This window comes from Caretta caretta, chromosome 15, assembly GCF_965140235.1.
Source record: "Caretta caretta isolate rCarCar2 chromosome 15, rCarCar1.hap1, whole genome shotgun sequence".
In the NCBI taxonomy this organism is placed as follows: Eukaryota; Metazoa; Chordata; order Testudines; family Cheloniidae; genus Caretta; species Caretta caretta.
Genome location: NC_134220.1, coordinates 27,370,853 through 27,386,980, shown reverse-complemented (window position 1 = coordinate 27,386,980; position 16,128 = coordinate 27,370,853). Strand labels below are relative to the sequence as shown.

The window sequence follows — 16,128 nt, the reverse complement described above, 5'->3', positions numbered from 1 at the left end:
AGACTTGTTTTTCTTTTTCTAGTTAGAATTACCACCCTCTCTATGGAAGTCAGTGTATTTCGTTCTCTCTGAAGGACCTGGACAGTGTTGGCCCTTTTCCAATATAATATTTGCTGTGGTTTATCTACTGTTGCCATCAGCAGCCAGTCCCAGATTCTACATTGGAATGAAGGAAAACTCTACAATGCCCTCAGCATGAGTGCAATATTTCTGAAATTATCAGGGATGTTTCAATTCCTCCCCTCCTTAGTCTACATTTTAATGCATCTAGAATGGTAAATACAAAAGTGTTTCACAAAAGGAAATTTAGTAGGAAGTTAGTGTACCAAAAACAAGATGATAACTTTTCTTTAAGACCACCCCCCCAGAGATAAATACCAAAGACAACTGCAAAACCATCAGTTACAAAACAAGTGATAATGTTTGAATGAACTTCTGATAGTCCTAGTTTAAAAACTTGGCATATGCTGTGGTAAATGTTACAGAAACTTTCCCAGTTGTCAGGATGTTGATCAGCCAGCTATAAAATGTCTAAGCAGCTAACGGTGCCTTGTGGCACTTATTTAAATATTGAAGCTAATTTCTTGAGCTTTAAAGCAATGCACTTATTTCTGACTGAATTATATTAAGATACCATACATTCCTCTTAAAATCTAGACCTCCTTGGGAGCCAGTCTTACCAAGATCTTTGTCTTAAAAGAAAAAAGGAGCGTGTTCATTGCTCTGCCACCAATAATGGAACAATATCTACTGACCACTTCCATTAACCTATTTACTCTATACACAACGTTTGTAGTTGTGAATGAAAGCATGTGGACTCCAGTAGGACAGTGGGGTGGGAGGAGGTATTGTTTCATATTCTCTGTGTATATATAAAGTCTGCTGCAGTTTCCACGGTATGCATCCGATGAAGTGAGCTGTAGCTCACGAAAGCTCATGCTCAAATAAATTGGTTAGTCTCTAAGGTGCCACAAGTACTCCTTTTCTTTTCACCTAGCATAGTGTAAGCGCTACAGAATCCTGCTACTAATAGCTTCACTCTAATCATAGTTTCATTATTTAGTGTACTTTCTGTAAAACAAGCCTCCTATAGGAGACTGCTGACATAGCAACACCTAAATATTGTGTAATAGGAAATATGTATTGGAATGTAGCAGCACAATGTAATGAGACAAATCAAAGCAAAATTAAGTAAATGTATTACAAATAAATCTGTAGCTGGGGTTGGAAATGATTGCAGAAATCTCAGTGTGGTTTGTTCTTTGTTCCTACTCTAATACATATTCACTTTGTTTTGTATTAACGGATATTTACTTCTGATTTTTTTTGTCAACAATAAGTGAACAGCTGGCCTAAGAAGAAAATCTGTTGAACAGATAGAGCCTATAATGTATATGCTGCTACTTCTAGTTTATCTCCCATTGAGCAAAATACTATTATTTTTTTTCCTAGGAAGCAGTACAGCTTGCATAGTAGTTTTGGACAGAACAAGTCATCGTTTACATACGGCAAATTTAGGAGATTCTGGATTTTTGGTAGTCAGAGGAGGAGAAGTAGTACATCGGTCTGATGAGCAGCAACATTACTTCAACACTCCATTCCAGCTGTCAATAGCTCCACCAGAAGCAGAGGGAGTCGTCTTAAGTGATAGGTGAGGTGGGGAATTAATCAGAAACATGGATCAAGAACTTGAGTTTTTCTCCCAAGGTTTCACGGTTCTCGTCTTTGTACTGAAACTTTGCACTTAGGCCTTTTAATAATGCTCCCATTTGAAAGGTGAATCTCCTTCCCCACTTGCTTGTCTTCAAGGTAGTGTAAGCATTTCTCAGGCTTAAATTTATCAAATTTTATAGGCTGTTGCTGTGGTCTAATCTCTGCTCAGGGTAGCAATGATCTGCTTACATGCAAGTGATTACTTTCCCTAAAGTTAGGTGCACACTGAATGTAAAGCGTTTCTGATATCCTCAAAGGGACTTGTGTATTATGGAACTGTTCTGATGGAAAATATAAATATACCTGTTTCTGTACATTGTACACCATAAATGTGTCTACTTTATGTCCAGTTCCTAGAAATGACTTCACCTGTCATTTGCTGCAATATCTGGACACGACAGGCAAATTCACGTTGTAGTAACCATGATAAAAATCCATTGCTTCTGCAATTTAAGTTGAACTCCTAACATTATTGCAATAGCAAATAGCTTTTGGCTGCCGCCTCTTTATTTGGCTGTATTTGTAAGAGCCTCAAATGCAAGTTAATAATGGCCTCCTATGATTCAATATTTGATGTCTTTTCGCTTTTAAAAAAAATATTCTGAACCAAGTAAAACTGAAGTTTTTTTAGCCCATCTAAGGTCAGGGAAGATAGCATAAAATATTTTATGCCGTAGTAAGGTGTTTTTTTTTAACTAAAATATGAGCATTACATAAGTTCCATAAAGTAAAGTACATATTATGCCATTATCTGGAAGAATACTGAAGCATGGAAAAGTAACTGCCAGGCATCTGGCTGCGACATATCTTCAGTGCAAATAAAGCTTGACATAGAGGTATAACACACAGTGCACAACTAGCTAGCAAAGCTGGCCTAATGTATAACACTCACCCCCCCACCCCCCCCATTTGACTTAAGTCAAATATAGTGTGTTCAGGTTGTTGCAGGTTTTCCTTCCCAACCCCCATGCATCATTTGAGACTGATTGGGAATACACTAATTTACATAGCCAGGCAGTGAGGTAGTGAATACTTGAGGAACAGGGCAGGGAAGCATGTGACTGCAGCTTGCATTTCAGTACAGTTAAGTTTCCAGCAGCACATTGTGTTCAATCAAAATGAGCGAAACTCCGTTTTGGCAGAACAGCGAGCTCAGAGATGGGAATGTTACAGAAGTGCACCCGGTCCAATAGAAACTAGTCATTTCAAAGCAGAGGACATGATTTCAAAGCAATCTGTATTTCAATGCTGGCTAATCATTTTTCTAAACTTAATGAAACTTCACTAGTGAAATCTAAAACACAAAATGCAAGACATACCTTCTTGTCTAATGTCTGTCTGTCCTTGGGCTATTTTTGTAACAGAGTAAAGGAAATGCTTTTTCTTGACTGATTTGGTAAATATTTTATTTAAACACTGTACAAGTTACATTTCTTAAATCAAAGATTATAGACTCATTAAAGTGCTCTTTTTTAAACCCTGAATATAGAAAGTGATAGAGCTGTGGCCAAGGAATGCAGTATGAATCTGAAGTTCTTGTTCTGAGGTTGTAGACTCCAAATTGGGCAAGGTTTGGGCTTCATAATTTTTAATACCAAAATAGTTCTTTTGAGGATGTTTTGGAAATAGTTCCAACTAGTGATTGTTCTTTGTGTATGGCTTTAATTATAGGAAAGTATACAAAGAGTGAAGGGAGGAGAGCTGTCATAGGAGTTTGAAATCCATGCACTTTAAAAGTCCCCTTTATTGCACAATAACTGTAAATCATTCTAATAGTTGAGTGAAATCTAGGTATTGTCAAAAGTACAGTCCATTATATGAAAAGACATAAGTAGCACAAAGGTAGTTATCAAGAATAACATTCTTGGAAATTAGAAAAACAAAGACTGAGTCATCATGGAATAAGGAAAGTGTGAGATGAATCAGCTTTTAAGATGCCCACACTTCCACTCTGACTTGTGGTTATATCAAGTCACCTGGTCTCTTGGACTCTTGACATTAATTGCAAAGACAATTAAAAGTCAGAGTAAATATCAGTATTTTTCTTCTGTTGACTAAACTTAATGTTAAACTGGTTCTATCCAGGGGAGAGTCAAGTGACCTAAAACTCGTAGTTTCAGAAAGGCTAGCATTTCAAACTAAAGTTCAAATCACAACCCTGCATCCTTCTATGGTGTGCTATGCATTTTTTTTTTTTTAATCTAAAAATCTCCCAGAAAGATCTGGTCTATTCCAAAATAAATACTTTCTCCTCCTGTGTATTATGCACCAGTGGACCATCTGGGTACTGCCTACTGTTGATGGTGATGTACCTAAGTAATCTGAAATACTTTGGGATCCTTCATGATAAAAGGTGTATCCAGTAAGCAGGCTAGACATTTCAATCCTAAATTAGCCTTTCGGTTACAGCCTTGTTCTGCATATTTAAGTGGGAGTGAGAAGGAAACCTTGAACTACAGTATCACCTAATGGTTACAATGGAGATATACTTGCAAAATATATTAGACTGAAGAATAGTCCAAATCAGGCATTTTAAGTGCAATTCTCTGGTGTAGTGTTTTCAGATGCCCTCTATTTGTGATCATACTTCTGTTATACTGGCTTTCATGACAAAGTACACTGCTGTATTTTTCCAGAGAACAGATTTCGTAATACCAGTGAATTGCAAAACCTATTGATGCTGTAATTGAACAGGATTTGGTACCATTAGCATACGCTAATGTCCATTTCTTTGATATGGTGGTATTCTCTTCACAGCCCGGATGCTGCTGACAGTACTACTTTTGATGTTCAGCTAGGAGATATTATTCTGACAGCAACAGATGGACTTTTTGACAACATGCCTGACTATATGATTCTTCAGGAACTGAAAAAGCTGAAGGTAACTGAAAATGAAGTGTGTGCAGTTGAGTTATAGTATTGAAATTCATCTAGAATATGAATAATGGGCAAAAGTTGATACTTCCTCTTAAATGTTCCAAGAGCAGCTTTTTTACATAACTAATGAATCAGAACACCATTGCATTAAACAACTTTATCTGGGGTGACAGGATTATTGGACTTGAAAATACAATACAATTCAGCTGTAAAAGCTGAAAATGGAGTATAAGAACTAGTATAAACCTGGTTTCAAAGTAACAGCCGTGTTAGTCTGTATTCGCAAAAAGAAAAGGAGGACTTGTGGCACCTTAGAGACTAACCAATTTATTTGAGCATAAGCTTTTGTGAGCTACAGCTCACTTCATTGGATGCATACTGTGGAAAAACATCCGATGAAGTGAGCTGTAGCTCACGAAAGCTTATGCTCAAATAAATTGGTTAGTCTCTAAGGTGCCACAAGTCCTCCTTTTCTTTTAGTATAAACCTGTATAACATCCTTGAGGAAGCTACTTTGATACTGTAATCCTGCATATTAACTTTTCAGTGGCCTTTCATATTGTGGTTTCAAAAGAGGCTTGTCTGCTGATAGGATCTTATCCCTGAGATAAATTACTGAAAGTTGTTGGTAGACAGAAAGTAAGTGACTGCCTTTGTAGACAAAGTGAGTTGGAGATGCTCTAGGAATTGTCTAAATGCTTGCTTGAAATTTTGCTCTTTTGTGGGTAATGGGAGAAATTCTCATTATTTTCCACAAGAAATCTCTCATCTTTCATCCTTTTTTCCAAACAGCATTCAAATCTGAAAGGCCCCATTTCAGTCTAAAGCTATGGCTAGGTTAGGTATTATGTTTTTTTTTTTTTTTTAAAGGTGTAGTAGATAGGGTTCAACACCTTGAAAAATGTGTTGGAGGGGAGCCTAGGGTTGACCATTATCTAACACTTTTAAAACAACATGTTCTTAGGCCTGGTCTACACTGGGGAGGGGGATCGATCTAAGTTATGCAACTTCAGCTGAAGTTGACGTACTTAGATCTGCTTACCGCGGTGTCTTCACTAGGGTAAGTTGATGGCTGACACTCTCCCATCGACTCCACCTGTGCCTCTTGCCCTGATGGAGTACTGGAGTCGACGGGAGAGCGCTTGGTGGTCGATCCAGCGGATAATGTAGACAAGCCCTTAGTCTAGAATGGTTACAATGGGTATACATGGTTTCAGAGTAGCAGCCGTGTTAGTCTGTATTCGCAAAAAGAAAAGGAGGACTTGTGGCACCTTAGAGACTAACCAATTTATTTGAGCATAAGCTTTCGTGAGCTACAGCTCACTTCATGGGATGCATACAGGGGAAACATGAGCTCCACCTATTGGCACATTTGGGAAAGACCGCAAATAGAAATCTGAGTTACGAAAAGAAAAGGAGGACTTGTGGCACCTTAGAGACTAACCAATTTATTTAAGCATAAGCTTTCGTGAGCTACAGCTCACTTCATAGCTCACGAAGGCTTATGCTCAAATAAATTGGTTAGTCTCTAAGGTGCCACAAGTACTCCTTTTCTTTTTGCGAATACAGACTAACACGGCTGCTACTCTGAAACCTGAGTTATGAAAGTTGAGCCAAGAATTGTCAAATCCTGTTCACTCCCCAAACTGTTAGGGAAATTCAGATATGCTCGTAAAAGCATGTATAAATTACAGAGACGATAAAAATGATTACATGTGAAAATAGCTGTTTGTCACCTGTCTTGCTCAACATGGAAAGGAATCCTTTCCTGAGTAAAGCAGCAGGCACTGAAAATGTAAAGATGATTGGAACTCTTGGAGGAAATGCATTATACAGAAAGCTTGTATTCTCATTGGATTTTATCACTGAATTTGAAAAAACTAACCTAGATAGTTATAGGGGAAAGCTTATTGGCTTCCTCCATTAAAAAGTGAAGTTTTTTTTTTTTTTGGTGGGTGGTAAACTTACATTGTTAGGTGCAAGCTGTCTGTGCTGGGTATCCAAACTTCTTGTATCCCACAAAAAGGTAGGTTTTATAAATTTTCATTCTGATTTGATCCATCACCCAGTGTAGGGCATTTAAAGCAGTTGGCAAAATGTATATTTTTAAGCATTTTTATGCTGCATGGTAATATAAAGCCTTTGTTCCACACTTACCCTTATTACTAAAACTAGCTTTATTTTTCCATTCCTTGGTCTAGGATGGTGCTTTGGTGCTGTGATTGAGCACTCTGCATTTTCTGGAAGCAATATTTTTTGAGTGAACACTTCTTTGGTTTAGCATTCCCTTTGCAAAGATTAGGTGTCGGGCTATACACCGGAAAGGAGCTGGATGAATGAGGGGATGCTCTGAGTAGTCAAAATAAGCAAAGGGGAAAGCCTAGTTTCTCAACAAAGATCCCCCTTTGACACTTAAAATACAGGGAAGTGTAGACTGCTGCTTTCTCCCTTCCTAAGATAAGTGGTTTGTGCATGAGTTTTATGAAATGATTATAGTGGCAGATAGAGGCTGAGATTTAATTTCCTACACAAACGTTCTTAAAGTACACTGATTTTAATTCAAGATATAATTGAGATTCCCTTGAAATAGGAAATACCTACTGTCTAACTTGTAACAGGTGTTTATATTCACATCATGTTAATTGAATCAATATTCCAATAATGTGTATGTGCCTGAATAAAATTACCTGTGGTGGGTTGCTTTTGTAAGAATAACTTGTTCTTCCATCAATTTAGAATTCTAATTATGAGAGTATACAACAGACAGCAAGAAGCATTGCTGAGCAAGCTCACGAACTGGCATATGACCCCACTTACATGTCACCTTTTGCACAGTTTGCATGTGACAATGGATTGAATGTGAGAGGTAAGATTTCCTACTATTTGGTAACATAAGTCTAATGGTGTCACATGAAATTCCTTTCTTGGATGCATGCCAGAGTTCCTGAATAGTAAGTGATCTTAGGTATGTTCTGGGAAAGAAGGATGCCCGTCATAATTGGGAGGCAGTGTGATACCATGCATAGGACACTGGACTGGAAATCTTCAGACTTGTGTTCTATATTTGGCTGTACCACTGACCTGCTGTGTGGCCTTGGCCATAGCATGTCTCCCCTCTTTATTTTCCCTCCCGTCCTCTGTCTGCTCTGATTAGATTGTAAACTCTTCTATAGGCATTACCAGAGTACATATAATAACTCTTGTTTTTATTTTAGTAGTTTGTTTGCAGAATGCTCCCCATTCATCTGACATTGTTCAGTCCCTTTGCCCTCTGTGATCCTTGTCTCCCATCCTCTGGAGAGGTCTCTAGTACCCCTTGCAGAGTCCTGAGGGTTCCATTTAATACTTCACTTTAAAGAAAGGAAAAAGTCTTCCTAATGTAGAGGGCAAGGCTCCCTTCAAGGCCCAGTGAAACCCGATCCTGTTGCTGGGAGGCTGTTAGCCTGTGTGCCTTGCTCATCGTTTCCATCTGCCTTGTGGGTGTGAATTGCTGATCTTCTTAACTCCTGCCAGCCAGAGAATCTATTGCTAGCTGTGCAGAGCGCACTCATTTGCTGCTTCCCTTCTGACTGGCTGCTGGTCCTTTGTATCCACAGGCTTAATGGGAGTTTGTATAACAAAATACCACTTCACAGAGTAACTTCACCAGAACCTTACACAGCATTCTTACAGCACCACAACCCACAATCCTTTTTAATGGGTTTTGCAGTTGAAGAGTTTGGTAATATCTTGCATTAGCAAAATGGGACAGTAGCCCTCTGAGATCCTTGCAATATATCATGTGGGTGTGTCACTGTTCCCTTTAAGTTGTGCGCGTGTGCGCGCGCACACAGATCCTAAACCCTGCACACACGGCAAAATACCACGTGCACAAAAATTTGCACAGAAGCACAACAGTTCGCACAGAAGAAATTTTTTTGTGCACGCAGCCTGTCAAAAATTAGAGGGAACATTGGGGTGTGTATACATCTGCATTTTGTATAATACAAGTCATTCTGTTACTGCAAATACATGCATTACAAAATTATAAAAGTTTTTCAAAGGCTATTAAACCCACCCAGCTGCTTTTCAAATGTGAATAACCATCTTCTTTAAATCAGGGGAGGTATCTAAATACATTCCTTATTTTTGAGTGACTTACTAGGTCTGAGTTCAGTGATATGTTAAAATTTGATTTAGTACATGTCCAGACTTGGAGGGGTAAGAAAAATCTTTTGAAAGATCATTTGAAAATAGGCTTTCCACTTCCCTGTTAAAAACAATGCTGAAGGTTCTCACTAATGCTTAAAATAGTATATAGGAAAGTGCTTTTCTTATAGGTATCTCTGATGCCATCAGTTACTTTGGAAAAGGAAGTAGAGGAGTTAGAGGCTTTCAGATGCATGTGTGTGAACGTATTACTAATTTTGAATCTAGAGCAGTTTCTTTATTTAAAAAAAAACAAAAAAAACCTCCTTGTAGAATTGTTTCAAGAAACCATACATGCCTTTTTTCATTATGTAGTTTCCTGATCTGCTCTTCAGATTAAAACATCTGATTTTTCTTAAATTACAGGGGGAAAGCCAGATGACATCACCGTCCTTCTTTCTATAGTAGCTGAATATACAGACTGATTTGCCTAAAATGTCAATGTCTGTTTTTCATTATCCTGGAGTTTCTAGCTTCATGTGTACGGTTTCCTGCTGGCAGGATCGGTTTCTTTCTTTGCAGCTGATCTCAATGGCCAGTTACTCAAGTCTGTTGCCTCTTATGACACAACTGAGATCCTTTAAAAACCACTATTGTAGTACACTGGTCTTCTTCTGCCAGCAAGAAATGAAGAAACTTAAGGCATGAAGCTTGTCTCTCAAAACTTTAGTAATCATTCACAAGGTGGGGGAACCCAGATCCATATGGTTACTACTTCTAAAATGTGACTAGTTTCAAATGATTGATTGGTTACAATTCAAAACTAGATTTAATAAATCAAATTGATAAACCTCCACAAGAGGGCGTATTACTATTCTGCTAGAATCAGCCATTATCCAACAAAGGAGATGTTACAAAGCATACGTTCATAAACATAGTCTTGTTACAGTGATAGGTGAGGGTTTGTTTATATATAAACTCCAATTTTCAAGGGGTTTATAGCTGCTGTAAACATTTTGCTCTTGGCATACATGGTGTCAGCCTTAGCCTTTTTCTAGTACAAAATTTGGGAAAAAAAACATTAGTTTGCGCTGTATGGATGCACAAGTGTTTTGTGATTTCAGGTGCTTAATCGTGATCTTATAAATGAAAGTTTTTTGCAAATAATTCGTCCATAACGGAGCCTGGTATCTCTGGATATTTTTTTTGCAGTGGGGAACTTTTTGTTTAAAAAAGGTTTATTACTATTTTAAGTTGTAACTCAAATTCACAAAAGCCAGAATATTCAAAATTGAGGCGTAGCATATCCTTAATCTCAGCGTGTGGTGATATGCCATGTATGCTGCACTATCTAAGAATGATGGGTTGCGTTAAAAACAGATAATCCTCAGCTCTGAACTTCCTTGCTTTTGTTTGCAGAAAACTTTACTGTTAACTAGGCATAGTTTGTGTTAATACCGCCATTCTTGCTTTGTATAAAATAGAATCTGTACCAAATTAATTTGATGGTCATGCTGACTCAAATGTGCACCTCTGCTTATGCTGTGGCAGCAGCAGTAAGTATGCAAATGGAAAATAGTTAACTAATAACTAGCAAAATTTACATTTCAGTAACTGATATTTAGGGTTTTCAGAATGAACCTTCATTGATGTTTACAATTATTTAATAGCCACTTTGCAATATAGCATTTCCTTATGAATTTTAGTAGCTCGCAATTGTTTTCCCAATTTCTTAAAGCTCTCTTTCTGAGGTGCATAAAAGCTGATAGCTATAAAGATCATATATATTTTTGGTCAGTTTTTCATTAACTTTTTTTGCTGGTAGAAAAGTACTTAAAAATAAATTAAAGCCATGTTTTATATAAAAGTCAGGTAACGATGTTTAGATGAGTGCAGTTAAACTTGGTCAGTAAGGAATCTCCTTATCTGAAAGGAGATTTTTACTACCTGGTTCATTGTATTAAAACTGTTAAGTTTGAGAAAATCTCAAATTGTTTAAAGAAAATTTTTTTTGGTGGAGTTGTACTGTATATTTGCATAATTGTATGTCAAGCTTTTATTTTATTTAAAATCACTTGTCATGTACCATGTACATGTCATTTTACTATATTTTAATGCATCATGCTTGTAACAGGCATTTCATTTATGAGAATGATTAATTTCAAAGCTGTTCAGTAATTTATCTGCTATTCATAAATTGGCCTAATGTTAGATATATTTTAAATCACCTTTAACTACTTGTCAAAATGCCTTAACTACCCTAACTTGGCCAAAATAGTAGTAGTTTGGTGGGGGTATGGGAAGGATTATACGAATGAAGAAAATCTTAGTGTTACTTCTGTATTTTATAAATTTATAAAATATAAAAGTAAGACTAACAGTGAGTGGCAGACAACTTTGCATAAACTCTTTGCAGTCCCTGCAAGCTGTATCTAGATACATTTTGTTGGAAGGAATATATTCCTGCTGCAGAATAGGGCTTAATTTCTAGTGTTTGAGGAATGTCTCTCAAATCTGGATGTTCTCTACAATAAATTCTCCAGTATTTACTGTCTCAGTTCCTTGTTAGAGCAGACTTGATAAATTACTATCTTTCCCTATTCTTGAATTTACTCTGATATTATGCCCCTGTGGAGCTGGACTGTTTCCTCACTTTATAATCCTGCTCAGCCCTCCCTATTCACTATTTTCTATAACTAAAAATTAGGGTATGTATGTGGATCAGATAAGTGAGTGGCAAAGGTGCTTTTTCCCTGCCCTGAACTCAGCTGTCACTGTGCTCTGCCTCTACTGATCCAGGGTCTGGAATCCTAGGTCATAGAAATTCAGCTGTCCTGTTAGTGGCTGAACTGTCTCACCTAATGAGTCTGATTCTAAATCTTGTTTTTGTGTTAATACAGTTTTTAGTCAAACAGTATATATAAAGCCATTTGCATCATAGATCATGATTTTTTTTATAAAGAACAAATTTGGATTTTAATTTACAATTTGTAAATTTATCCCTCACTGGACACACCAAAGACCAGCAAAGTTTATAGCTTTTTCCATCTGTTAAAGCAATACTGTATTATAAAGAGTTAATATTTTTATCACATGCTTGAGAATTTTGTGTTTTCTGTTTTTAAGATGTGCACTCTAAACATATCAGAACCTAATTTCTTCCTATGAATTTAAGCTGTCTGCGCACAATAAATATTTACAGAAAAGGAAATGACAGGACCCATGTACTTAAAGCAACCTTAAAATGATGCATGGAGCAGTAATCCTTCCTAGAAATTAGATTATTGTAATTTTATCATGAGAGAGACAGACACAGGAAAGATGTTTCACGTGTATTCATTTGAGATGGAAACATGAAAGATGAACAAACTTTCACCATCTGGAGAGGGTTTGCCCTGTATCAACAGCTGCTTGGTGGGGAACAGTAATCTGAAAAGATGGAACAGCTTGGTATACCAGTAACCTATCACACCAAGTAATGAAACAGCAGTTGCAGGAGCTGGGTGTCTGCAGGTGAGAGAGGCCTAGGATAATACTCTTTTGGAGGGTTTGAAATGTCCCTGGTTCCTTCTCCCATTAATAGCTATCTTTGGGAGAGCTGCAGCATCCAGTTTCTCTTAAGAGTTGCTACCTTTGCATTTATAAAAAAGGAATGGGAAAACTATCTAGAATTTGGGACCAGACTGGATGATAACAAAACTATATGAAGGGGTGTGTGAAGGTGTAGCAAAAATGATAAGTATTTTGTAATTGGAATTCATATCTCTTGATAATAGGTAACTTCTCAGTGGAAAACCAGACTATGAATGTGTAGAAGTTGACTGTGTGTAGTAGTTTCTGACAAAGATAGCTGAGATAATGAAACAAATCTGAGTCTGTATCTAATGAGGATGCTTTTGTGTTAGACTATCATTTTACCTATACTTACCTAAGAGGCAATTATGTGAATTGGATGTCTGAAGTATGCAGGAATAGTTCTGTAAATACATTTAAATGAACTGTAAAGATATTTAATAAATATAGTATTTATACTAACGTGGTTTTAAGGTAACTGACTTCAAACTTATTTTCCATTTATGCAATAAGAGCCCTATTGTGTGTTGCAGAGGAGCCCAGTCACTGAGTCTCTGCTTTGGAATGTGTCTCTATAGGATGTTTTAGTTTTCACATGTTCCGTTGTTCTAGACTTTATTTTCATTTATTAAATCCTCTTCAATAGTGAGTCACCAAGACAAGCAGTAGCAATCCTGTAGCCAAGAGAAGTAACAACCTTGTGAAGATATAATGCTGGTTTGCATTACATACTGATAGGCAAGTTCAAAGAATGCATTTCTTACATTGCTGAGAGCCTAACCTTTGCAATATTTGCACCTTAAAGAACTACCACCTAATAATCTTTCCAACATAGTTGTGGACAGCCCTCTACCAAGCCACAGAGTGACTAAATTACAAAATTTATGGTAATACACAAGAGGTCCACTCAGCTTTGCCAGACAGTCCCAGAGTACCAATCTTATTCCAAAATGTGTACATAAGGACTGTATAATGGCAAACATTCATTACTTTTGGAATTCGGTAAAGATGCATTCTAAGAAACTACACAAACCCCCACCCTCAATCAAAGTACAAGTCAAACTGAGTTCTTCTGATGTATTGAAAAGGCAGTCCTATGCCCGTTCTCATTCAGTGACGCAATCTTGAGCATAGAATGACAATGGTGAAGTCTGACTACTGTTTAGTAGGTTGCTGTGGGTAACAGACTGTTACCAGGATCAAACAACCAAACTCATTCTGATTTCTTTGGTTTTTTGGCGTGTGAAGAATTACTAAGTTCTAAAATGAAACTTTTGTACTTCACTGCATCTTGTTCCGTACTTCACAAAATGTGTCCTACAATATACAAGTCATTTAAATTAAAATACTTCTAATTTTAAAAAGATCTGTTGCAAGGCGCTGTGGAAATGCAGACTGCAACTAGTTTTACACCTAAATGCCAGTCTTGCAAAAGTTACTGGCCATTTATTATAGCAATAAATGTGTCTGGCTGTGCTAGAATTAAGGCTGTCAAGCGATGAAAAAAATAATTGCAATTAGTCACACTGTTAAATGGTTTTCTATTATTGTTTAAATAGTTTTGGTATTTTCTAATTTTCAAATATATTGATTTCAATTACAACATAGAATACAAAGTGTACAGTGCTCACTTTATTTTTTATTACAAATATTTGCACTGTAAAAAAAAAAAAAAGAAAATAGTATTTTTCAATTCACCTAATGCGAGTACCGTAGTGCAATCTCTTTATCACGAAAGCTGAACTTTCAAATCTAGAATTATGTACAAAAAGCGTGCATTTAAAAAGTAAAACAATGTAAAACTTTAGAGCCTACTAGTCCACTCAGTCCTACTTCTTGTTCAACCAGTTGCTCAGACCAAACAAGTTTACGTTTGCAGGAGATAATGCTGCCTGCTTTTTGTTTACAGTATCACCTGAAAGTGAGAACAGGCGTTCGCATGGCACTGTTGTAGCTGGCATCACAAGATATTTATGTACTAGATGCACTAGATTCATATGTCCCTTCATGCTTCAACCAATGTTCCAGAGGACATGCGTCTATACTGATAATGGGTTCTGCTTGATAACCATTCAAAGCAGTGCAGACTGACACACGTTCATTTTTATCATCAGAGTCAGATGCCACCAGCAGAAGGTTGATTTTCTTTTTTGGTGGTTCGTGTTCTGTAATTTCTGCATTGGAGTGTTGCGCTCTTAAGATTTCTGAAAGCATGCTCCACACCTCGTCCCCCTCAAATTTTGGAAAGCACTTCAGATTCTTAAACCTTGGGTTAAGTGATGAAGCTATCTGTAGAAATCTCACATTGGCGGCATCTTTGTGTTTTGTCAAATCTGCAGTGAAAGTGTTCTTAAAATGAACAACATGTGCTGGGTCATCATCCGAGAGTGTTATAACATGAAATATATGGCAAAATGTGTGTAAAAGTAGGAGACATACAATTCTCTCCCAAGGAGTTCAGTCGCAAATTTAATTAATGCATAATTTTTTTAACGGGCATCATCAGCATGGAAGCATGTCCTCTGGAACAGTGGCCGAAGCATGAAGGGGCATATGAATGTTTAGCATAACTGGCACACAGATACCTTTCAATGCCAGCAACAAAAGTGCCATGTGAACGCCTGTTCTCGCTTTCAGGTGACATTGTAAATAAGAAGCAGGCAGCATTATCTCCTGGAAATTTAAACGAACTTATTTGTCTTAGCGACTGGCTGAACAAGAAGTAGGACTGAGTGGACTAGTAGGCTCTAAAGTTTTACATGGTTTTGTTTTTGAGTGCAGTTATGTAACACAAAAATCTACATTTGTGAGTTGCACTTACACAACAAAGATTGCACTATAGTACTTGTATGAGGTGAACTGAAAAATACTATTTCTTTTGTTTGCCATTTTTACAGTGTAAATATTTAATCAAAAATAATGAGTACTATCAACTTTGTATACTGTGTTGTAATTAAAATCAGTATATTGGAAAATGTAGAAAAACATCCAAAATATTTAAAATTCAATTGGTATTCTGTATCAATTACTGTATTGTTTAACTGTATGATTAAAACTGCGGTTGTTTTTTTGAGTTGATTAATCGCAGTTAACTCAGGCGATTGACAGCCCTAGCTAGAATACATGGATTTGCTACCCCAATACTTTCAAGGTCACATGTATAGCCTTAATTCTCCTGAAGCAGTGTACTCCGTGGTTCAGGTGACTATAACCAACTATGGAGTCACTAGAACAGTGGTTCTCAAACTGGGTTGAGACCCCAAAATGGGTCATAACCCTGTTTTAATGGGGTTACCAGGGCTAGTTTAGATGGTCTGGGGCCAAAGCCTGAGGGCTTCAGCCCTAGGCAGTGGAGCTCAAGTTACAGGCCCCCTACCTGGGGCTGAAGCTCTTGGGGGTTTGGCTTTTCCCCTCCCAGCCCCGGGGTGGTGGGGCTCTGGCTTTGGGCCCCTGCCAATTGGGGCAATGGGGCTCAGGCAGGCTCAGACTTCAGTCCCCCCTTCAGGGGTCGTGTAGTAATTTTTTGTTGTCAGAAGGGGGTTGCGGTGCAATGAAGTTTGAGAACCCCTGCTCTAAAACACCAGCACTAAAATGGGTTGGGGTGATCGTGTGCATGACAACTTAAGATTCTTAATCCAGCACTACACCAGTACTGAGTAATGAAAATTTCAACTAGTTTCAAGATGATACATCCTTACAACTGGCTGACATAGAGTGGTATTGACAGAGGGTGAAAACACTCATGCATAAACCTTTATGGATGCATATTACATATTTGCTAAACTTCCACATAACCGTTGGAATATAAAATATTTACATGTTTTAACCTGTGACTAT

The 16,128-nt window shown here is 37.5% G+C and overlaps 1 protein-coding gene across 1 annotated transcript in view; it reads left to right on the top strand.

Annotated features, from left to right (window-relative positions):
* The window catches only part of PPTC7 (protein phosphatase targeting COQ7), a 29,063-nt gene extending 16,310 nt beyond the window's left edge, over window positions 1-12,753 (top strand). The window contains exons 3-6 of the mRNA XM_048821906.2: window positions 1,453-1,651; window positions 4,471-4,594; window positions 7,327-7,456; window positions 9,145-12,753. Coding sequence (XP_048677863.1) covers window positions 1,453-1,651; window positions 4,471-4,594; window positions 7,327-7,456; window positions 9,145-9,203 — 512 coding nt within the window. The 3' untranslated portion in view covers window positions 9,204-12,753. The remainder of the gene's footprint in view (window positions 1-1,452; window positions 1,652-4,470; window positions 4,595-7,326; window positions 7,457-9,144) is intronic.
* The last annotated feature ends 3,375 nt before the right edge of the window (window positions 12,754-16,128 follow it).